The following is a 21,272-nucleotide window of genomic DNA, read 5'->3' on the forward strand; positions in this document are numbered from 1 at the left end:
AAAGTGAAAAATGAAATATTTTTCTAATCGATTGTAAAACATATTTTTGATCAAAAGAATCAGTAAATAAAAGGTCGAATGAATAAATGTACGGATAATGAAACAATAAATGAATAATTAAATGAATAAATCAATTAATATATGAAGAAAAATCAATGAGTGAGTAAAATAATGAATGAACAAGAAAATAAGTGAATGAATAAATGAGTTAATAAATGAAGGAATGTAAATGAATTAATAAATGAAAACCTAAGTGATTTATATAGGGTCAGGTGGGGTAAAATGGGTAGTCAAAATATATGGTTTTAAAAACAAATTAAAGTTAAATTTGCATTTTTTTGAGTGGGACATTAAACTTAGCTGTTCTGAATTCTGTTTCACAAAATACATTTTTCCAATATATTATTTTTTAGTGAGAGGTAACACTTTAAATTGAAGTAGATAAATTCAAGCCACATGTTGTCTGCTTAAACTTCTATCTCCAGCTCCTGATTTTTGAGAAATTTTCATTACTGTGTCATGATATCTTTAGTTGGACATTTTTGTTGCTGCTTCAACTTACAGGGAAGAAAAAAAAATTTCTATTTTTAATCTCATATTTTGAAAATGGGGTAAAATGGGTATATGGTTAGGCTTATCATTCCAGCAAGTTGTTTTAAAAGATACAACAGCATATTTTCCTTTAAATGAATATTAATTCATTTGTGTTTAATTTAAAATGATTGAAACATAAAAGTATGCAATGCCATGACTTTATAAAATAAACTTCGCTCCATCATAACAAATAATAAAAAGCCAGCGGTATACTTATTTTAGAGTTTTTGTGCACTAGCGCACAAAATAAGTTTCCTCAGAATATGCTGGCCCCAGCCTGTTGCTGGTCGTCATATTTGTATTTGATTGCAATCAGATGCTACCAATTTCTCTAATGTACCTTTAAACTCTCAGAACACATCCTCGTTTCAATCCGAAAATTATACGTCACAAAGCACGATTTCGTCACCTTATAAAGATTTGAAAAGTGCAATATTGTCTGCAATTTCAACAATAGCTTCAGATTTGACAACCACCTGCATGAGTTATTTAAAACAACTTAAATGTATGCTGGTAAATACAGGAAGTATTGACAAAGATGTTTCAGAAAGGCTAAGAGTTGAAAAAGAAAAAAATAATGAATTTAAAAAAAAAATAGTGGAAAAAAGAAAGTTTCCATTCAGAAGAAGTATCTGGAATAGAAACTGCTTATGAAGCAAAGTTTAACCACAGGTGCCTTGGTATAAATATTATAATTAGAGGAAACAAGCAAGAAAGAACTTTTTGGCAAATATATGGCTGTAGAGGGAAATATTATGAGATGAAATGCTTTTTAAAATTCCAAAATGGGGGATTTTCTTATTTTTCCTGATATAGACGGCAAGGATTTCATTGAAAAACATCAAATAATAAAAAAAATAATGAGCCACAATTTAACAATAGAGACTATTACTTTTTTTAAAGAATGACAAGTATGGATATCATGCATTGAAAGAAACCTCATTAATATTTGGTCAAATTTACTGTTTCCACTATTTTTTTAAATTAAATTGTAAAATTTTGTTAACTGACTCTTAAGTCTATATTATCACACTGCATTGAACAAATAGTATGCTTTTTTATCACTTCTTAGACTTCAATACCCATTTTACCCCACAAGCTACCCATTTTCACCTGCATGGGGTAAAATGGGTATAGAAAACATATAGTCATAAACACTCCTCTCAAAAATAAATTTGTATCAAATTATATGTGAAAATCATTTAACTCTACTCTCAACATATGTAATGTATACATAAAACAAAAAAAAAAAAAAAATTAGAATCAAAATATTTTGATAAAAATATTTGAGTCAAAATCCAAAAGTAGGCTATTTTATACCCATTTTACCCCACCTGACCCTAATGATTGAGTGAGTAAATGAAACAAATCCATCCACTTTGCCTCGCATGTACTTGACCAATTGTACAATTTATTAAAAATACAAATAAGCTTAATTATATAATATTAACTAAATTTTTTCGGCATTGAATATCAGGAGGTTTCAATTAATATTTAAAATGTTAATAACAAGAATTTTGTCATTTTATAGTAACAAAAATAATTTTTGACTTACAACAAACTATTACAATATAAGTATCAATTAAAAAAAAAAATGCCTGTAATACCAAATGTTTTAATCTTCGGCGGTATTTTTTTCTTGACTGTTATAGACTACATATGGCACTATATACTTAAAATAATACCAGATAGGTGGAGCTAAAAGCAGAGGAAATATTTCACCATTTCACTTTGCCCCATGTTCCCCTACCTACAATTATGCTCATACTAGCCACAAGGACGGCTAGATTAGCCGCCTACAGCGGATCGTGCAACACGCCTGCGGCACGTTGGTTTACATCACCGGAGGCGGTTCACTTTGGGAGCTTCGCCCCCTCCTTGCCGTATGCGGCGGTAAAATAATTAACCGACAGCAGATCAATTTTCGGTATGGCATGCCTCTAACTTGACCCACTTTCAATGGAGCCATTCCAAGGTCAGCGCGCCTTTTATTTTCCTCTAACGGAAAGGATGAGGTAATTCAAAAATAAATAAAAAAACGCGCCTTATTAATTTTTCCATTTCCGCTAGAAATGTGTCAGCAATATGACCTTGAAAAGGAAGATAGAAAGAGCGAAACGAAGATGTCGAAAGGAAAAAGAGAAGCAAGTTAATGTCTGAGGAAGAACGGAAATCGTTTTTAATTAATCTTTCCGCTAATTAAAGTCGTATAATTATGCAACCAAGTCAAACAAGTAGCCGAAAAAATTACGAATCTATCGATACCTGGTTCGATGCTCAGTTTTCTGTCGTTCACCAGGAGTAGCAATGACATAGATAGATAGTCAGATACATAGATACACAGATAGATACATAGACAGTCAAATTTTATTTATATTAGATTACAAGCAAATACGAAACAACTCATTACAATAAAGAAAATAAATAAAACAGAATTTTCAGGAAATGTTCAAGGATTTCCCGGGTTTTCACCAATTTCCTGTGGGAATCAAGTATTTTTGCGAAAAAGTTTCATGAATTGCTACAAGTTACATGAATGCGGACTTCTCACTGTTGTGAGAAATGAGTTAAGCTACCAGTGTCAAAACATACTAAGCGTTTTTAGTAAGCATTTTGCACTCAGTTCAATTACAGCCCATCCAGATTGACTGTACCCCAAATGCGGGCAAAATGCAGTCTGTGGACACTGTAGCTTTGCAAATAATTGCAGCAAATAATGATAAAGGTGAGCTTACGATTTTGCCTAAGCTTTGTCCGTATTTGCTTCAGGAGCTTTCTTGGTAAATCAGGATTGCACCAAGAAATTACTATAAACATAGATAAGGCTTCGTGGGAGGTTTCTAATTTATTCCAGAAATGTGAACTTTTTACCGGAAATTCTTTAATGAGATTACTGATTTTCAGAAGGAAAGTTTCTTGTTTTTACCAGCTATGTTACTGACAGAATCAAGGCACATTAGCTGCCCATTGTTTTTCAGGAACGTCTCTGAATTCTTTTTACAATGTATTGAATCATGATACAGCAGTTTTAAATTTGTTAGGAATCATCCGTGCGGAGTAGCCATAACAGAGCTGGAGGTAGTAAAACTCACCGTAGGTAGGATTATTTTCCGTTATTCACGAGAAGGCACTTCGCCACGCCTCCTCGAAAGCAGAGTTCCATTTTACACGGGAGTGATCGGTAAATAATCCACGCGCTTTAAAGGAGAAAACCGGACAACCTTAACTTGGGCGTGCATTTTAATGTGCAAAAAAGTCTTAGCGTCCTTTACATCACTGGCTTCACTTGTTTGTTGTCATTTTAGTTATTCTTACATTTTAAAAACAAATACAAGTACAAAAGTGACGACCAGCAACAGGCTCTGGGCCCAGCTAGACTGGTCCTAGTCATTTACAATCCCCAGTGAAGATCAATGGCCCTCTTAAAACTATCTACTCCCTTGCTCATTACCACCTCTTCCGGTAAGCTGTTCCAAGGTTCCACTACCTTGCTAAAATAATAATTTTTCCTTATATCCATGTTAGCCCGAGATTTAAATAGCTTAAAACAATGACCCCTTGTCCAGTTTTCAGTGCTAAACTTCAGCCCCGTAACATCTTTCATTTTAATGAATTTAAACAGCTGAATCATGTCCCCTCGGTCTCTTCTTTGCTCAAGACTACATTTTTAGCCTTCTAGAATCATAGTCTAAATGAGAAAGTCCATTTATTAGCCTTGTAGCCCGCCTTTGAACCCTTTCCAATATGTTAATGTCTTTCTTAAGATAAGGAGACCAACTTCTGCTTTTACAACAAAATGCTATGATCTGAATACGCCTTCTGTCAAAAACAGCGAAATAGAATCATCGGATACCACGTGACAAGGAAGGAATCGAGTGCCTTCTCGTGGAATACGGACAATACCTCCATACTTGTAGCTAAATTAAAATGTATCATACCCGTGAGGGGTTCATAAACGTAGTTCGACTCCGCCTCATAAAATGAATGTAAACGCCAGGGTAGAACATTACCATAGCCTTGAAAAAAAATATATCTAACCACTGTGAAGGTAATTTAACTAACCAGTATGAAGGTAATCTAACTTACCAGCGAAAAGGTATAGTCCGTTTTCCACGAGATGGCACTTTGCTCCGCGATCTCGAACGCAGAGCTTAATTTTACGCGGAGATGATCGGTAAACATATCCCCCGTGCTTGTAAATGAGACAACCTCGTGCAAAAAAGCTTTACATCACTTGCTTAATTTGTCTGCAGCTACTTTCGTTATTCTTACATTTTAAAAACTGCTGCTTTTGCGACAAATTGCTATGATTCGAATATGCGTTCTGCTGAAAACAGCGGAATGGAATACCACGTGATGAAGGTGGAGTCAAGTGCCTTTTCGTGTAAAACGGTCAATAATCTATAACTTACCAGCGTGAAAGTAATCTAACTTACCAGTGTGAAGGGCAATCTAACTTTTCAGTGTGCATGTAATCTCAGCTAATGTAAGATCTTGTATGTTATAGCCATTTTAGAATGATGATTCCAAATAGGGGTGAAATCGCAGTCTGTACCGTAATAATCTGTTTTGCGTATTAGCTTTTAGTTCTGCCAAATCTCCGTCTATGGGATGGTAACTTTTTGCTTATTAATATATTGTCTCTTTCCTTTTTAATATGCCTCGCAGTTGCAAAATTTCATATAGTTCAAACTGGTGCAACTATGAATATCGCCGAAAAGGTGGAAATCTTGAGAAATTCATACCTAAAGTTAAAATGAATAAATTTCGTAATAAAAAAAAGGTTAAATAAAAAAAAATTGTGGGATGAAAAGAATTTTCAAAAAAAAAAATAATAATAATAAAATAAAAAATAAATAAATAAATAAATAAAAAATAAATAAATAAAAATAAAATAAGTAACTAAATAAATAAATATAAATAAATAAATACATTTTTAAAAAATCCTCCTATAAACAAACATTTTGGCAACAGCCGTTATCCCACATACACTTTTTCTTACTATTTATAGCTTTTTTTTTTAAATAGAATGAACTAAAGGATATCTGCTATTTGAAGCATATACAATTTATCATATACATGTAATTTCTCAAAGATTTTTCTTTTTGTCGATACGCCATAACTTTTTTAATGTTTCTTCGAACTTCTTTAGTTAAGTCATTTTCTTTTTTAAAAAATATTTTCACTGCTATCGGTGCAAAAGGAGCAAAAAAAAAAAAAAAAAAAAAAAAAAAAAAAAAAAAAAAAATTCCCGTTATGGTTATTTTTCAAAATTTATACAATTAAAAAAAAAAGACTTTTTGAATTCCCGCTGTTGACCAAAAAACAACGGGCGCCATCTATTCAGCGGAAAGTGAAATGTTTTGATGATTGATAAAAAGAAAATTCAAAGGTTTTTGTTTTTTCTTGACGAATTTTGGGGTGGGGCGGGGGAACTAATAAAAACGGATGCAAACGTGAAAAGCTGGAAACTGGGAGAACTTCTGTTACACATAATCGATCACGTATCGTAAATGAAATCATCGAATCAATATATATTTGACGCTTTTACTATTTTACCTCGCCTTTATTTAAGATTTAACAATAATATAACGTTATGATTTCAAACACCACACTTAAATCCTTTAAGTTACAACAAAATTACCAACCCAGACCCTCATGAACATACCTGAGTCTTTGCCCCAGTGCTTTCTTGCATAGCGCTCCTCGAAAGTGATCCACAGCTCGGAAAACAGAAGAAAAAAGAAGACACAATGCCGCCGACACCATATGCCACTAGCTCCTAAAATGAAACTCGTTCATTTTAATTCAAAATCAAGACTTCGTTAGTAATAACACGTGAATAGAATTATTAGCAAGATTATAAATAATTTAATGCTGATGTGAACATCTAATCATAATTGGAAACTAATTTGGGGGAAAATATATTGCTCATCGGCAGCAAAGTCGCGCATCCCAAAAATTAAAAGAGTTTACAGCTACGTTCTAGCTGTTGTTATGTACGGAACATGTGAAAAGCACATGGTTTGTTATGTGAGCAATTTGATAGTCCGAACTCCCCCGTTCGCATATAAACAACCTTTACTCAGCTAGGCTAGCCAATCAGCTGTCTCCAAATTTCTGCATGGTTTCTAAGAAAGTAAAAGTTGTTTATATGCCACCCGGTCTCAATAAATTCGAATTAAAGAGGTTCTACATTGATTAAGTTATGTTTTCTTAATATTTTGCCCATATCTTTCATAATGTCGTCCGTGGATTGCTTCATTTGAAATATACTAAGCATAAAGAATATGCATAAAGCATCTCTATACTACTCCACAATGCTTACCTGGTTGGTGTCGACTTCATATTCGTGCTTTTTGGCATAAATTAGCACCATCGAGAGGGTTGTGGCAGCGCAAATGATTGACAAAATCATACTGGAAGTCAGAACCTTGGGAAGAAGTTCGAACGGTGGGGCTTCAGGAGGCAGGAAACTGAAAAGCAAGAATTAGAATATTCTAAGAGTTGGCCAAGATGGCTGGTTAATATACAAGGTGTTCCGTTTTAACCTGCAAGACCTTTATTTTCGCAACCGTTAGTCCTAGATGTATACTTCAAATTGCAAAAATGTTCAAAATCAGATGCAGAGTTAAGATAGTAAAAATTTGAAGTAAAAATAAAAATCAGACAAAAAATTTCAAAATTTAACTTTTTATACGGGTCCCAGGTGCCTCAACTTATATTAAGGGAAATAAAATCTCCATTAAAAACTATTATTGACACAAAAAACTTGACATTTGTGGGACCAAAACTCAAGGAGATATTCCATTTCAAATTCTTAAGGGACCATACAGAAGATGAGATTGGAAATACACTACAAAACTGCGGACAATTTGAAAAACCACACTCTATGGACACACATAGATTTAAACACTTGTTAATAGCTATATTTTCCCCCAAAAGGTGTAATTGACAGCGAGTGAAAAGTGGTGTAAGTCACAAAACGCTGCGTTTCATGTCTCAGTGAATATTGATCGTACTAATTTCAAACTTTTTGTGTTGGAATTACTTTTTAAATGGAGATTATTTTGCTAAACATAAGTTACGAGGCCTGGGGGTTCGTATAAAAAGTTAAATTTTGTATTTTTCGACTCATTTTAGTTTTTACTTCAAACTTTTGCTATCTCAACTCTGCATCTGATTTTGAACATTTTTGCAATTGGAAGTATACATCTAGGGCTAACGGTTGCAAAATTAGAGGTCTTGCAGATTAAAAGTGAACACCCTGTATAGCGATAACCATGCAAGTATGCCAAAAACAGAACCGATATATGATGCAACTCTATCCAAATTTCTGCAACGAGAGTTAAAGGACACTAGTCTGCTTTTTGCGAAGTAGAGATTTAAAAACACCATCTTACTTAACTTTTTATATCCAACACTGTGATTTCTAGACTTTTTATATCTATGTCTTCCTTTTTCCGTGGTGATACTATTTTGTCCTCCTCCTAATTTTCATAATTATCTAATATCATCAATACTATCCTAAAGTCATAACTTATTTGATGGGTTGGTAAAATATTACTATATTTCTCATAAAATAGTCTTTCTACACGAAACATAGTGACCGAAAAAAAAAAACCCTGCAACACTTGAAAAAATTTACAATTTAAAGAATTTCAGAAGAAACAAGGGAACACTTGTTCAGTAAGTTTTGTCACATAAAAGGTTTGTTCAGCTGGCATATTTCAATAAAATTAAGTCTCCCATGCCTTTCGGGGGCCAGCAGCAAATTGATGGAACCAGAAACGTTTTTTGATCAACCTTTCTCGTAAATAGCTTGAATAAGGTTTAAATTTCAGAAGTTAGTTTTCTTACTATGTACAATAATTTTGTAGATTTTCGCGAAAGTGTCGCTTATATTCACGATGATATAAAGCACTTCTTTCAAAATTATTGATTTTGTTAGCTTGTTCTTGGCTCATAACACGCAGAGTTTTCCGTCAAACTTTACCAAACTTTCAAAAAACTTGACAAGTGAAAGAAAATTTGGAAAATTTTAATTATCATCAAGGAAATTTTCTACGCATGAAAAAAAAAATCTTTATGAAAGACTACATTAATGTTTTCTCGTCAAAGACATGATTTAAAAATATAAAATATGTTTTCAAAATTTTTCGTATCGGTCTAACTGGAAAAAAAAAAGGGGGGGGGGAATGAAAGATGTTTTTTTTGGCTGAAATATAAGTTTAGTTTCATGCTTTTAAAACGTAGTTCATATCAATATTTTCTGTGCAGAAACAAAAAGTGGAAGGGGGAGGGGGAGCAACTTTGAATTTCATTGTTTTCAGCTAAATATAAGGCAGTGAAAAGCAAAAGGACGCAAGTAGACATTTTCAAGTTTTGAATAAAACGCGTTTAAAGATGCGGTCCTAGGTAGGCTTTCATTGAAAAGTTTTTCTAAATCCTGCTGTATGACAGCACCTACCAGGGCTACTAGTGCTAACTCTTACTTAAAGGTAGAGGACAGGTTCACCTAACATTTGTGCTAGTTACTCAAAATTTTCAATTTTGTCACATACATCCCTTTGTTTCTCACTGCCTCATATGTCATTTGTGAAATACCAGACCACGATATGGATATTTTAATACTTTTGGTTTTGGTTTTATAACTGGGTGGAATACGTCAGAGAGCACGTAACCTAACTTTGCCCCCGAACCTTGAGGTCCTTTTGGTTCAGTGTTTAAAGCACTGGGTTAGCATCACAAAGGTCCGTGGTTTAAATCCCGACCCGGACAATCATCATCCAAGCCATGGTGATCCGTACGCTACATAACGTCCGGGTCACCATTATGTGGCGTACGGATCACCATGACGAGGAAGATTGTCCGGGTCGGGATTTGAACCACGGACCTTTGCGGTGCTAACCCAGTGCTTTAACCACTGAACCAAAAGGACCTCGAAGTTCGGGGGCAAAGTTAGGTTATGTGCTCTGTGACGTACGCCACAATTGAATACTGGATATCATATCGATGTTGTCTGCGCTTAGAGCCGCTATACAGATAGGCCGACGCATCAGCGTAAGGTTACCCATTTTGGATCGGATTTTTCATTGTTGCGCTGCTAGGGTTACCACAGCAAAGTTTCGGGTTTCGCCAAATTTGCCGAAAATAATATTTTATTTTTATTAACAACTCACGTGCCGCTGATAATTACTCACAGTGAACAATCACCAAACGCGATAACTTGCCAGAAAAGACAAACACTCAAACACGCCCTCCAATCCAAAATGGCCGATCTTAAGCTGATGCGTCGGCTCGTATATATATAGGGGCCTTAGATAAGTTATGTCAAACAATGTTTTGTTTCTCATCTATTTTATTTGTCAATTCAGTAACAATTTTAATTTCATTTACGTAGCATAGAAAAACTTGTTTTTTCCCCCCCCATTAGATTCATTTATTAGATAGGCTGTACATCGCTATTAAAATAACTTTCCCACATCTAGCTTTCTATTACCACATTGATTAGGGGGAAAATAAGGATTTTAATAAATTTTAACAGTAGCATTAAAAATTCTCATATTAGAATTATTAGGGTAACGACCCCAGTGATTGGCACTTAAAGAGTTTGTCCTTAAGAGCCATTGTCTGTAAGGATCAGGCAGGTTGTGATTGTTGACATTTTTAATTTTCTTTATTTTTGCATATGTTGTTCCTCATCATGAATGTAATGTAAATCCAAAATATGAGCTTTGAATGACTTACCGTTTATGGAAAATTAAATTTTTAAATTTAGGGAGCGTGGCACATTTTTGCGCACTTTTCAAAATCGCAGATTTTAAAATTCTTGTTGCTTTAAGTGCCCTTACAATGACATGGATTTTTAAATTCCATATTATTATATGGTCTTGTTAGATACTATTACAGCTGTCAAATCGGTGTCACTACGAGGGCGACGCCCACAAAGTCCGTTTAAAAATGACCGAAAATGAAATTTTTACTATATTCAAGGCCAATTTTCTCAAAGCGCCTTCGTGATGACACCAACGTTTTTACATCAATTTCTAGCTACACTTGCATACATCGAAAATATGTAATAAAATTAGTGTCACTATAAGAGTGCCCGAAGATATTGAAACTTTTATGTGATAAATTTCGCAAAAACGCAAATGTTTTAAATCTTACCATCACTCTCGCCCTCATAGCAGAGATCTGAAACTAATTAAGTTCGATAACCAACATGTCTGTCTAACATTTCAACTAAAAAAATCGGTGTCACTCCTATTACTTTCGGAAATATAATCATTCGAAATTAGTATGTTATGGCGTTATTTAAAGAAAGACTTTTCAGATTCAAATGGCTTTTTGCACCGTTTGTTTTAAACTTTATTATAAAATTACAGTAGTGACACCTAAAATAATGTGTTTCTAATACTTTTTGTACAAAAAGCTTTTTAAAAAGCATTAGAAACACAGTAAATCGATATAGGTACAGATGGACGTATTGTGTAATGTGCATTATAGGCTAGAATAGTCATAGTAATGTTCATATTTTTTCAATCATACTAATTTTTATCTGTTATTTATATTAAAAATACAACTATTTATTTTTACCTAAACTAAATAAACATAATGAATTGCACAGTTATGAACATAAATGCATTACATAGCGAATATTCAGAATCTGAAACAAAATTTGAAGATGACGTAGACAAAGAAGACATAAAAAATCAAATTAACCAGCTTCAGAAAGACGGTCATCTCTTATTGAAATCTAGTAATTTTGTAGCACTAAAACTTGGGAAAACATGGTATCCCGGAGAAAAAGTAAAAGTTGACTATTTGCCAATCTAACTACAACTAGTCCCCTCATAGCAGAGATCTGAAACTAATTAAGTTTGATGACCAACATGCAGGGCCGATCCTAGGGTGTCGGCCGCCCCGTGTGCAAAGACCTAATGTGCCGCCCCTGAAGAGAAATTTGCATGTTTTGACTAATACTTATCGCCCATATAAATCTTTCTTCAAATTTCTGCATCAAATTCTAATTAAAACTAGTATGTTGTGGCCGTCACGAAACTTTCTTCTATATATATATGTATTTTTTTTCCTGATCCCTCCCCATTGACGAGGAAGCAATATTCCCAACAAAAACAAAATTACACATGCAAAAACTTGACGACCATCCCCAATGTCTGAATTATTGCAAAAGCAAAGAACGAAAATTGAAAGTTATTTTAAAAGCCTTGCTTGAATTAATTACAAATATTTTATTTGTTAACAAATATAAGATGGCTACAGTTAAAAATTTTAAATCATTGAGATACTATTTCCGATCATTTCCATACAATTAAAATCACGAGAAACACGCAGACGACAATCTATTACGATTTATCTTTCTTATTGTTGCATTAATAAAAATATTTTTATTCGCAAAAAAAAAAAAATCAACACCTCTTGGAGCGATCGGCGTCAAAATTAAACCAGAGCCTGTTTACATATGGATTCACATATATTCCAAATTTCAACCAGAACGTAGCATTACTTCTTGAGATGGGCACTCACAATGGAAAAAAAGAACGGGTGATTGCGCTACCCCCCTTTTTAGCTGTTAACACAAAAATAAAATCAGTTCTTATACCCACTAAGGGCTACTTGCCGATAAATTTTTCTTTCATTCCGTTCATTATTTCTTGAGATACAGCAGTCACAATTGACGACAAAAAACGTTTTATAGCTCAACCCCCGTTTCAGTTATTGACACCAAAATTGAATCAGCACCTGCTCCTGTTAGGGGCAACATATGGACCAAATTTTGTTTGATTCCGCCAGTTACTTCCTGAGGAATAGCAAGCACGCGTAACTCAAAAAACGTCCCATTGCTCCACCGCCCTTGGAGGAATTCGCGCCAAAAACCAATGGGCACAAGTTCACATAGGGGCACATATGTGTACTAAATTTCATTCGATTTCATGCGGTAGTTTTTGCTGTAGAGCGGCCACAAAAAACTGGTCACACACAGACGTGACACACACACACACACATACACACACACAGACAGACAGACATTTTCCAAAAATGGTCGAAATGGACTCAGCACACCTCAAAACGTTCGAATCCGTCAAAATTCGAAATTCGAAAATTTGCACGAATCCAATACTTTCTTCTATATATTAGATATAGAAGAAAGTAAAAAAGATGAATTTATGTAAACAGTTAGAAACTCCTTAGGTACAATTTATATCTTTGAAGAAAGTAATAGGTTCCGAAATTTACTAGTCGTAAAAATGCATTTTAAAGTCTGTCTTTGGTGACATCAGAGAAAGAGGAGGGGGGGGGGGGGGATCGCCCCAAAAAAATAAACGAAACTGGCGTATGAAAAATAGCTGTAAATAATCTTTGGTTGTGTTTGGTTGCAAGGACAAAAGAGTCGGGAACATTCAACGTCCATGGAGAAATTTTCAATATTGACGTGAAAAATTGCAATTTTAGAAAATTTTTCGAGACTTTGAGGGAAAGTAATGTTGGAGGTCTTTCCTGAAATTCTTTCAAAATTGATGTCAAATTGCAGCTATTTTTTGTGACCTTAGTTTAGGAAGGATCGGCGCTCTTTTCGAAAATTTTCTGATAAAGAAGTTTTAAATTTGCAATTTTGGGTTATCTTTGTTGAAATTGCTGGAGGGAGGAAGATTCGGTCGTCTCCTATCGAAAGTTTTCGAAAGTGAAGTTTAAAACTCAAATTTAGGCTGTCTTTGGTAACGTTAGGGGGTCTGGCATCTTTCCTCCGATAATTTATGGGCACTATTGTTTCAAAAACACATTTTTGGCTAGATTTGGACACGATAGGGGAAACGGGAAAGTATTCCGAACTGAAATATTTTTCGGAAATAAAATCAATTTTCGGCTATTTTCGTGAAGGAAGGATTTTGGGGCTCTAAAAAGCGCAATTTTGTGCTATCTTTAGTGACGTTAAGGAAACCGGGAAGCTTCAGCGGATCTTTCTGAATATTTTCGATATTAATATCTGAAAAATACAACTAAAGACTTTTCTCCAACTCACCTCGGCGATTGATGTTGGATGCCGGAAGCCCTAGCGCCGTGAAAATTTACATAAGCCATCCGGATTTTTTTAGAAATAGAAGTCGCAAAATCATATTTTAGGCATTGTTTGATAACGATGGGACAAAGAGCGGGCGGCGGTTCAGTGTGCAGTCAAGAATTGTTTTTTGAAACTGAAGTCAATTTCAGGCTAGTTTAGGCAGGAAGAGTTTGGTGGCTCCACGGAACCGTCTAAAAACGAAATTCTGAGCTATAGTAATTACGTTGGAGAAAAGGGGGATCCAAGGTATTTCCCCCAAAGTTTTTCAAAACTGATGATAGAAAAACACAATTTTAGTTTGTTTTTGAATACGTTAAGTGAGACGGGGTGGGATTGGGGGCCTCTCTAGAGACGCTTATTCAGACTGTCTTTGGTAGTAATGTTACGGAATGGATTTCAGGACCCTATACCGCAAATATTTCGAAAAAGAAATTAGAAAAATGCCATTGAGCAATTTTTGATAACGTTAGAGAGGTCTGTCTCCAGAGCAGACATTTTGGAGCCATCATTTTTAGGCTATGTTTGGTAACATTAAGGAAGAAAGGGTGAATAAGAAACTTAATCGGATCTTTAAAATCAGTGGTTCAACCAGCGAAATTTTCCGAAATTAAAGTCCTAAAAACGCAGTTTGAAGCCTTCTTTAGTCTCGTCAAGACATCCTTTCGATCTTCGTTTCGGAGCTACACTTAAATTTGTAACTCGGGGCAAAGGCCCTATCCTCCTACCTGATCTGAAATTGGGCTGTTCATTCGTGATTTTAATTAGAAAAAAATTGCTGTAAAGAAGGAAAATTAAAAATTTTAGTTCGTTGATGTTTAACTCTCAGGGGAGTTGCAATTTTCCATTGTCTCTCCAGTCTCAACGCATCCACGACTGCTGAACACAGAATTTGTGGTTTGAAATATTTGCGAGAGTATCCTATCAGCATAGTTTTTTTTCACACATTATATGTCTTCATTGTTTAGGGTCAATAAAAACTTGGGAGGCTAGGTGAAGCATTAGCGGCCTTTAGAAGGCACCCTTTCATGCTTCCGGGGGGGGGGGGATTTTCGTCATTGCCCCTCCTCTGTATCCATGACTGATTACCAGTTCTGTCACAAATTTTGCAACCAAATGAAGCATGTGTGTAAAGAGTTGATATTAATGGATAATGAAGCAACACAACGTGCTCTAACATTCTATTTTTCTTAATACGCCAATGTTGTTGAAAAAATTGGATCTTACTTTGATAATTGAACATTTGAAATTCAGCATATTTATTCGACTTATTATGTTATCTTGTGAGAAATTCTTGATGAATTTTTCTTGATTAAAAGAACTATATTATGCGGCCTGCGGCCGCCCCTTGCTTTGGCCGCCCTTGTGCGGTGCACACTCTGCACACCTGCTAGGATCGGCCCTGCCAACATGTTTGTCTAACATTAGGCCTAATAAAATTGGTGTCACTCCTACTACTTTTGGAAATATAATCATTCGAAATTAGTATGTTGTGGCGGGTTTTTTTTCCATTTATTTATTTATTTATTTTTAATTTATTTTGTTTATTTTTTTTTAATTTCAATCTTTTTACATCCAGATAGTTTTTGTTTTGTTAAAAAGAAGTGCAACTTTTAACATAAACAGCTATGGGCAGTAAGAGCGTCTTTATCTTGAACAGAAAATGCTTGTTTTGATATAGCTAGATTATCATACCAATATACTCGCCTTGTTTTCCGCAAAAACAAATTTATTTATTCCAACCCTTCTTGCCATGCATTTGACCTTTAAGTTGCAAATGATCAACTTCTACTATTTCTCCGGGATACCATGTTTTCCCATCCTTTAGTGCTACAAAATTACCAGATTTCAATAAGAGAGTCTTTCTGAAACTGGGTGATTTGATGTTTTCCATTTTCTTTGTTTTAATCTACGTCATCCTCAAATTCTGTTTCAGATTCTGAATATTCGCTATTTAATGCATTATGTTCATAACTATGCAATTCATTATGTTTATTTAGTTTAGGTAAAAATAAATAGTTTGCATTTTTAATATAAATAACAGATAAAAATTAGTATGATTGAAAAAATATGAACATTACTACGACTATTTTAGCCTATAATGTACATTACACAATACGTCCATCTTTACCTATATCGATTTACTGTGTTGCTAATGCTTTTTATAAAGCTTTTTTTATAAAAAGCATTAGAGACATATTATTTTAGGTGTCATTACTGTAATTTTATTTTAAAGTTTAAAACAAACCGTGCAAAAAGCCATTCGAATTAGAAAAGTCTTTTTTTAAATAACTTCATAACGTACTAATTTCGAATGATTATATTTTCGAAAGTAATTAGAAGTGACACCGTTTTTTTTAGTTCATATGTTAGATGAACATGTTGGTTATCAAACTTAATTAGTTTCGGATCTCTGCTATGAGGGCGAGAGTGGTAGTTAGATTTTAAACATTTGCGTTTTTGTGAAATTTATCACATAACAGTTCCAATATCTTCTGGCGCTCTTATAGTGACACCAATTTTATTACATATTTTTGATGTATGCAAGTGTAGCTAGGAATTGATGTAAAAACGTTGGTGTCATCATGAAGGCGCTTTGAGAAAATTGGCCTTGAATATAGTAAAATATTTCATTTTCGGTCATTTTTAAACGGACTTTGTGGGCGTCGCCCTCGTAGTGACACCGATTTGACAGCTGTAATAGTATCTAACAAGACCATATAATAATATGGAATTTAAAAATCCATGTCATTGTAAGGGCACTTACAGCAACAAGAATTTTAAAATCTGCGATTTTGAAAAGTGCGCAAAAATGTGCCACGCCCCCTAAATTTAAAAATTTAATTTCTCATAAACAATAAGTCAGACAAAACTCATATTGTGGATTTACATTGCACTCATGATAAGGAACAACATATGTGAAAATAAAGAAAATCAAAAATGTCAACAATCACAAATGCCCTAAACTGGCTGGTTCTTACAGACAATGGCTCTTAAACTTATCTCAGTTTTCATTACTTAGAAAAAAAATATTTCTTTTGCAAATATTTTTGTATTAAAGAATGCACGTCTGTACATCTATTTAGTTCACTAAAATAAAAAATATTTGTATAATTAATATATATATATATATATATATATATATATATATATATATATATATATATATATATATATGTTTAAAAAGTTACCAAAATCACCAGTAATTGGCATCTGATACCCCAGTGTATGGCACCTTGTGGTCCAATTGTTGGCACATGTTAACAGAACTGGAAAATCACTTTCTTTTTCACTTTTTGATTACATACAGATTTTATCTTCGTAAGAAACATAGTTGTTAATTTAAAGTAGGTAATTTTACATAGATTAATGTTAAATCACACATCTTGATGTTGAAAAAGTATTTTAGAGAAATAAAAATAAATTTAGAGTGTTGCACGGAAAAAAAATATCGAGTTTATTGCTGTTTCATTAGTCGGTATACAGTTTCGATTTCACGAATTCGATTTCACAGAATAAGAAACATTGACCCGATGATTCTAAGGGACCATAAAAAATGAACCGATTCTCTACAGTCGTAATATCTGACTGATGGCCAAGCATGTTTTTTTTTTCCTCTTAAAAAATTGACAGTATATTCTGTTGGATTCAAATCAATAGTAGAACCCATATAATATAGTTGCTGCAAAAATATTAGAAATAAACTTAGTGACATATTGCCTAACACATAATGCCTAACACATGATTATAGGCACAGTGCCAATTACTGGAGACGAGCAAAACTGAAGCACCACCAAATGGCATCTATCATTATTTCAAAAATCATAAAAGGGGCAAAAATATATTTCTACCCACTCAAAGCAACACCTTTCAACTAAACAAAACTTTGATAACGAAAATTTTTAAATATTTTTTAAGTCAGATTTTAATGGATTAATGCGCATGCTTCCGTTATGCCAGAAAAGAAGTTTTTTCAACAAAAATGGCTGATTTGACACAAGCCACAATTGTTTCTCTTTCCTATGGACTGCTACCATTAAGCAACATGAATTGAAGCTATAATCTTTAAATTAAATGTACATTCAGTTGGTATATAGCCATCTGCTTTTAAAAGATTTCATACGAATCTTATTTTAGGACATTTTTGTTGGAAGTGCCAATCACTGGTGACCTGCCAATTACTGGGGGTGTTACCCTACTTAGAAATTCTTTTACATGAAACATTTTTAATGATTAATATTGTGTCACTTACCCTGTAGGTGTCAAGCCGACAACATCTATGTCATATTTTGTGTGCAGGCAGATGTACTTCGATACCATCGTACCCCCAATTACCTAAAAAAAGAAGAAAAAAAAGCGTATTTTTTTTTTACATTGTAAGTAAAATTTTACTAGCATATAAGGTAAAGTTCCTTAAAGCTGACAACCAAAAAACCGTTCCTTAAGCTGATATCTTCAAATAAACTAACATTAAAGCATTACGAATTTTCCAAAACAATGTGCCTAGAATGAGTTTTTCTTTCTTAAGAAGAAACAAAAACTCATTCTAAAATAGTATTTGAGAACATTGACAATGCTTTATACAGTAAACCCTCGTTAAGTCGTCACTCGAGGGACCAAAAAATTTTGACCACTTATGCGGAATGACTACTTATATGGAGTGGGAAATTAAGGAAGAAAAAAAAAATGTCTTACAAATACTTTCATGAAAAGCTGTAGAATTCAGCGAGAAAAACCAAAAGCTTTTGTAATTCATGTCTATAAATTAGTGGAAATTTTAAAAAGGAGGGAAAAACACTCATAATAGTTACCTAGTTTTATTTTCTTTTACTTATACATTATTTAATAATAACTTATTTTAATGTACTTACTGTACATTAAAACAATCCATCAATGTTGACTGATGAAGTTGTTGCTTACTGAAAATAGCTCTTGTCTTCTAACATACTTCAAGCTTTAAAATTCTGCGTCTGTTGTACCTTGAACGAATGTTAAATACAGACTATCGTTCTCCAGCTATTAAATTTTGTCTGTCTTGCTGGATGGAGTTTGACTCGTATGCTTGGTACTAGACAGAGTCGCAGCAAGAAATATGCTTTGAATGACCAGAAGTGAGGAGCGAGATTTCAAGGAAAAATGACTATCACACAGCATTTCAACTAAGTCTAACACTATTTTCTAAGATCCGATAAGAAAAGGGAATTTTAGAAAACATTTTTTGAGTGACTAGTTAACCAGGGTAAAATTAAATTTGGTGACCAGTAAAAGAGGATCATTTTACATTACTGTGAATGAGACCTTGTCGGGACCAAAGGAAAACGACGACTTAAGCGGAGTGACCACTTTTAAACGGTTGACTACTTATTGAGGTTTTACTGTATATTTTTTATTTAACCATATCAGGTTTAAGAACTGATTTAGGGTGTCAGCTTTAGGGCACTAAACCTTATTTGTTTCATGTTAGTTTTGACGAAGAAATCACTTTTGGCTCGTTAGTTGATCCAATAACTAGTCTTTCGTTCAGTTAAATGCAAATAACTAGCAGTTTTTTTTTAAATTTTAAATTCCATTACATTACACGAATCACTTTTTATGTTTTCTGTGCCTCCCAAAATCAATTAAACTGAAAAAAATTCAATCTTTTTATGTAAAATATAATAAGTTACAATTTTTCAGAAAGTACTAAAAAATTCTCCATCAAAGTATGACGGGTCAAAATTGCTTCTACATTTGAACAAAGCAATTGCCTGTTTGGTGCTATTTTGATACTGATGCTTGAACTTTTAACCGTAACTCCAGTGGATTAACCCTAAACTCCAGTCGATAGCGTTCATTGTTGACCACTTTTTCGCTTCTTTATTCTCCTAAAGTTAGTCTTACCAGTAAAACAGCTAAGTTACCGGATCCAGTTCAGCCTTGTCAAAGCATTTCCCAACATTTCAAACATTGCCAAAAAATATTATCAAATTATAAGAATCTTACTGAATTTGAGGTGCTTCAACAATGAAGTAATGCTGTCACATATGCTATGGCGTGAGTTTCATTGTTGGTGATGGCAGCGGTACTCGATCAGTTATTTTCGGCTATTATATATGTACTAGAAAGTCGCCCGTCAAGGTATGACGGGTGAAAATTGCTTCTACATTTGAACGAAGCCATTGCTTGTTTGATGATATTTTGATGGGTGAAGTTTTAACCCTAAATTCTGTTAATTAAGACTAAACTCCGGTAGGTAGCGTTCATTGTTGAGCATTTTTTCGTTTCTTCATTCCCCTGAAGTCCTTTCCTTACCAGTAAAACAGTTAAGTGACCGGATAGGGTTTAGCCTTGTCACAATAAAGCCTCTCCCTGCATGTTAAACATTATCAAAATATATTATCAAATTATCATACGGTGGCGCGAGTTTCATGGTTGAAGCACGTGGGTTACTCGATCATCTGCTATTATTTATGTGAAGATATAAGGATGTGTATACAAAAGATTCAAATAATTTCATGAATTTTAAGTTTCTGATGTGTTTTATTTTTCATTAAAAAGAATCATTTTATACATGAAAATAAACTTCGCAGTATCAATAATTATTGTAACGGGATTTTCCCCCTGTTCAGTAAGTTTTTACTTTTAAAACTTGGTTAATTCTTTCACTTTTTTCGATCGTTACTTATTACGTTTTTAAATTTAATTCATAATTTATGTAATAACTTCTATAGCCACGTCTTTTATCTCTTTATAGTAAATAAAAGTAAGGTTTCAAAGAAATTCTGGAAGGAAGTCTGTGGCGGACGTGCGTCCAGGAGACACCATGGCACCGACAGCCTTGAAATTTTGTACAAAATTACTTCGAGCTCCGCCGGTGTGCACCTGGGGTTTTATTTGTTAAAATTCGAATTAGTTTTTTCGTTATTAATTTTTTAAGCTCAAATTTCGCGTAAATTGCCTATTAATGCCCTTTAAAGGGGTGAAAAATTACTTGCACATATTAATGTTATACATCGTTAGAAAGGGTGGAGTTTTTCTCGTTCTATGCAATTTCTTTCAAGGCTTTAACTTAAATACGGCGAGAGTTATTTGCGTTTTTATCTCGAACTTTTTTAGGCTTAGCTAAAATTAAGGCGCTACTTTCTTTATCAAATCTATCAGTAAAAAGCGAAGGGATTGTCCTACAGTTTTCTTTTTGACATCACTGAAAAGAGCGGTTTTTTTTACTCCAGATCTAACTCAACCTATGGTCGAAAAACTGAGCTTCTATCTCCAAAGGAAAAAAAGTAACAAGCCGTTGAAAATCAAATTCGAATAATCCTCATCCCCATTAAAATTATTGATGTTTTATTTGGCATTGCCTTAGTTGCGTCTTTTCAATTCGCACGTTTCTTCTTTCCTTTACTCTCAAACTTTAAGGGTTTCGATTTTAACGGAAAATCTTAGGCTCAACTCAATTCAAGCCCCGAGCTAAAGAGCATAATATATTACTGAGACCATGAATATACAAAACCGCAGTTTTGCAATGCTCAGGAGCCCCTTAGCCCTTATGGCTCTGAAAGTTGGTACAAGTTATTTTGGAACCCGGGGAAGGGGTGCTTTTTGATCCAAAGGGAGC

General features: G+C 33.9%; 1 protein-coding gene across 1 annotated transcript in view; it reads right to left on the reverse strand.

Moving 5' to 3' along the window:
- LOC129229239 (sulfate transporter-like) overlaps window positions 1-21,272 on the reverse strand; it is a 107,782-nt gene that overhangs the window by 32,091 nt on the left and 54,419 nt on the right. The window contains exons 8-10 of the mRNA XM_054863504.1: window positions 17,928-18,010; window positions 6,923-7,070; window positions 6,263-6,376 (exon numbers count right to left, since the gene is read on the reverse strand). Of these exons, the coding sequence (XP_054719479.1) occupies window positions 6,263-6,376; window positions 6,923-7,070; window positions 17,928-18,010 (345 nt within the window). The remainder of the gene's footprint in view (window positions 1-6,262; window positions 6,377-6,922; window positions 7,071-17,927; window positions 18,011-21,272) is intronic.

This window comes from Uloborus diversus, chromosome 9 (genome assembly GCF_026930045.1).
Source record: "Uloborus diversus isolate 005 chromosome 9, Udiv.v.3.1, whole genome shotgun sequence".
Taxonomy (NCBI): Eukaryota; Metazoa; Arthropoda; class Arachnida; order Araneae; family Uloboridae; genus Uloborus; species Uloborus diversus.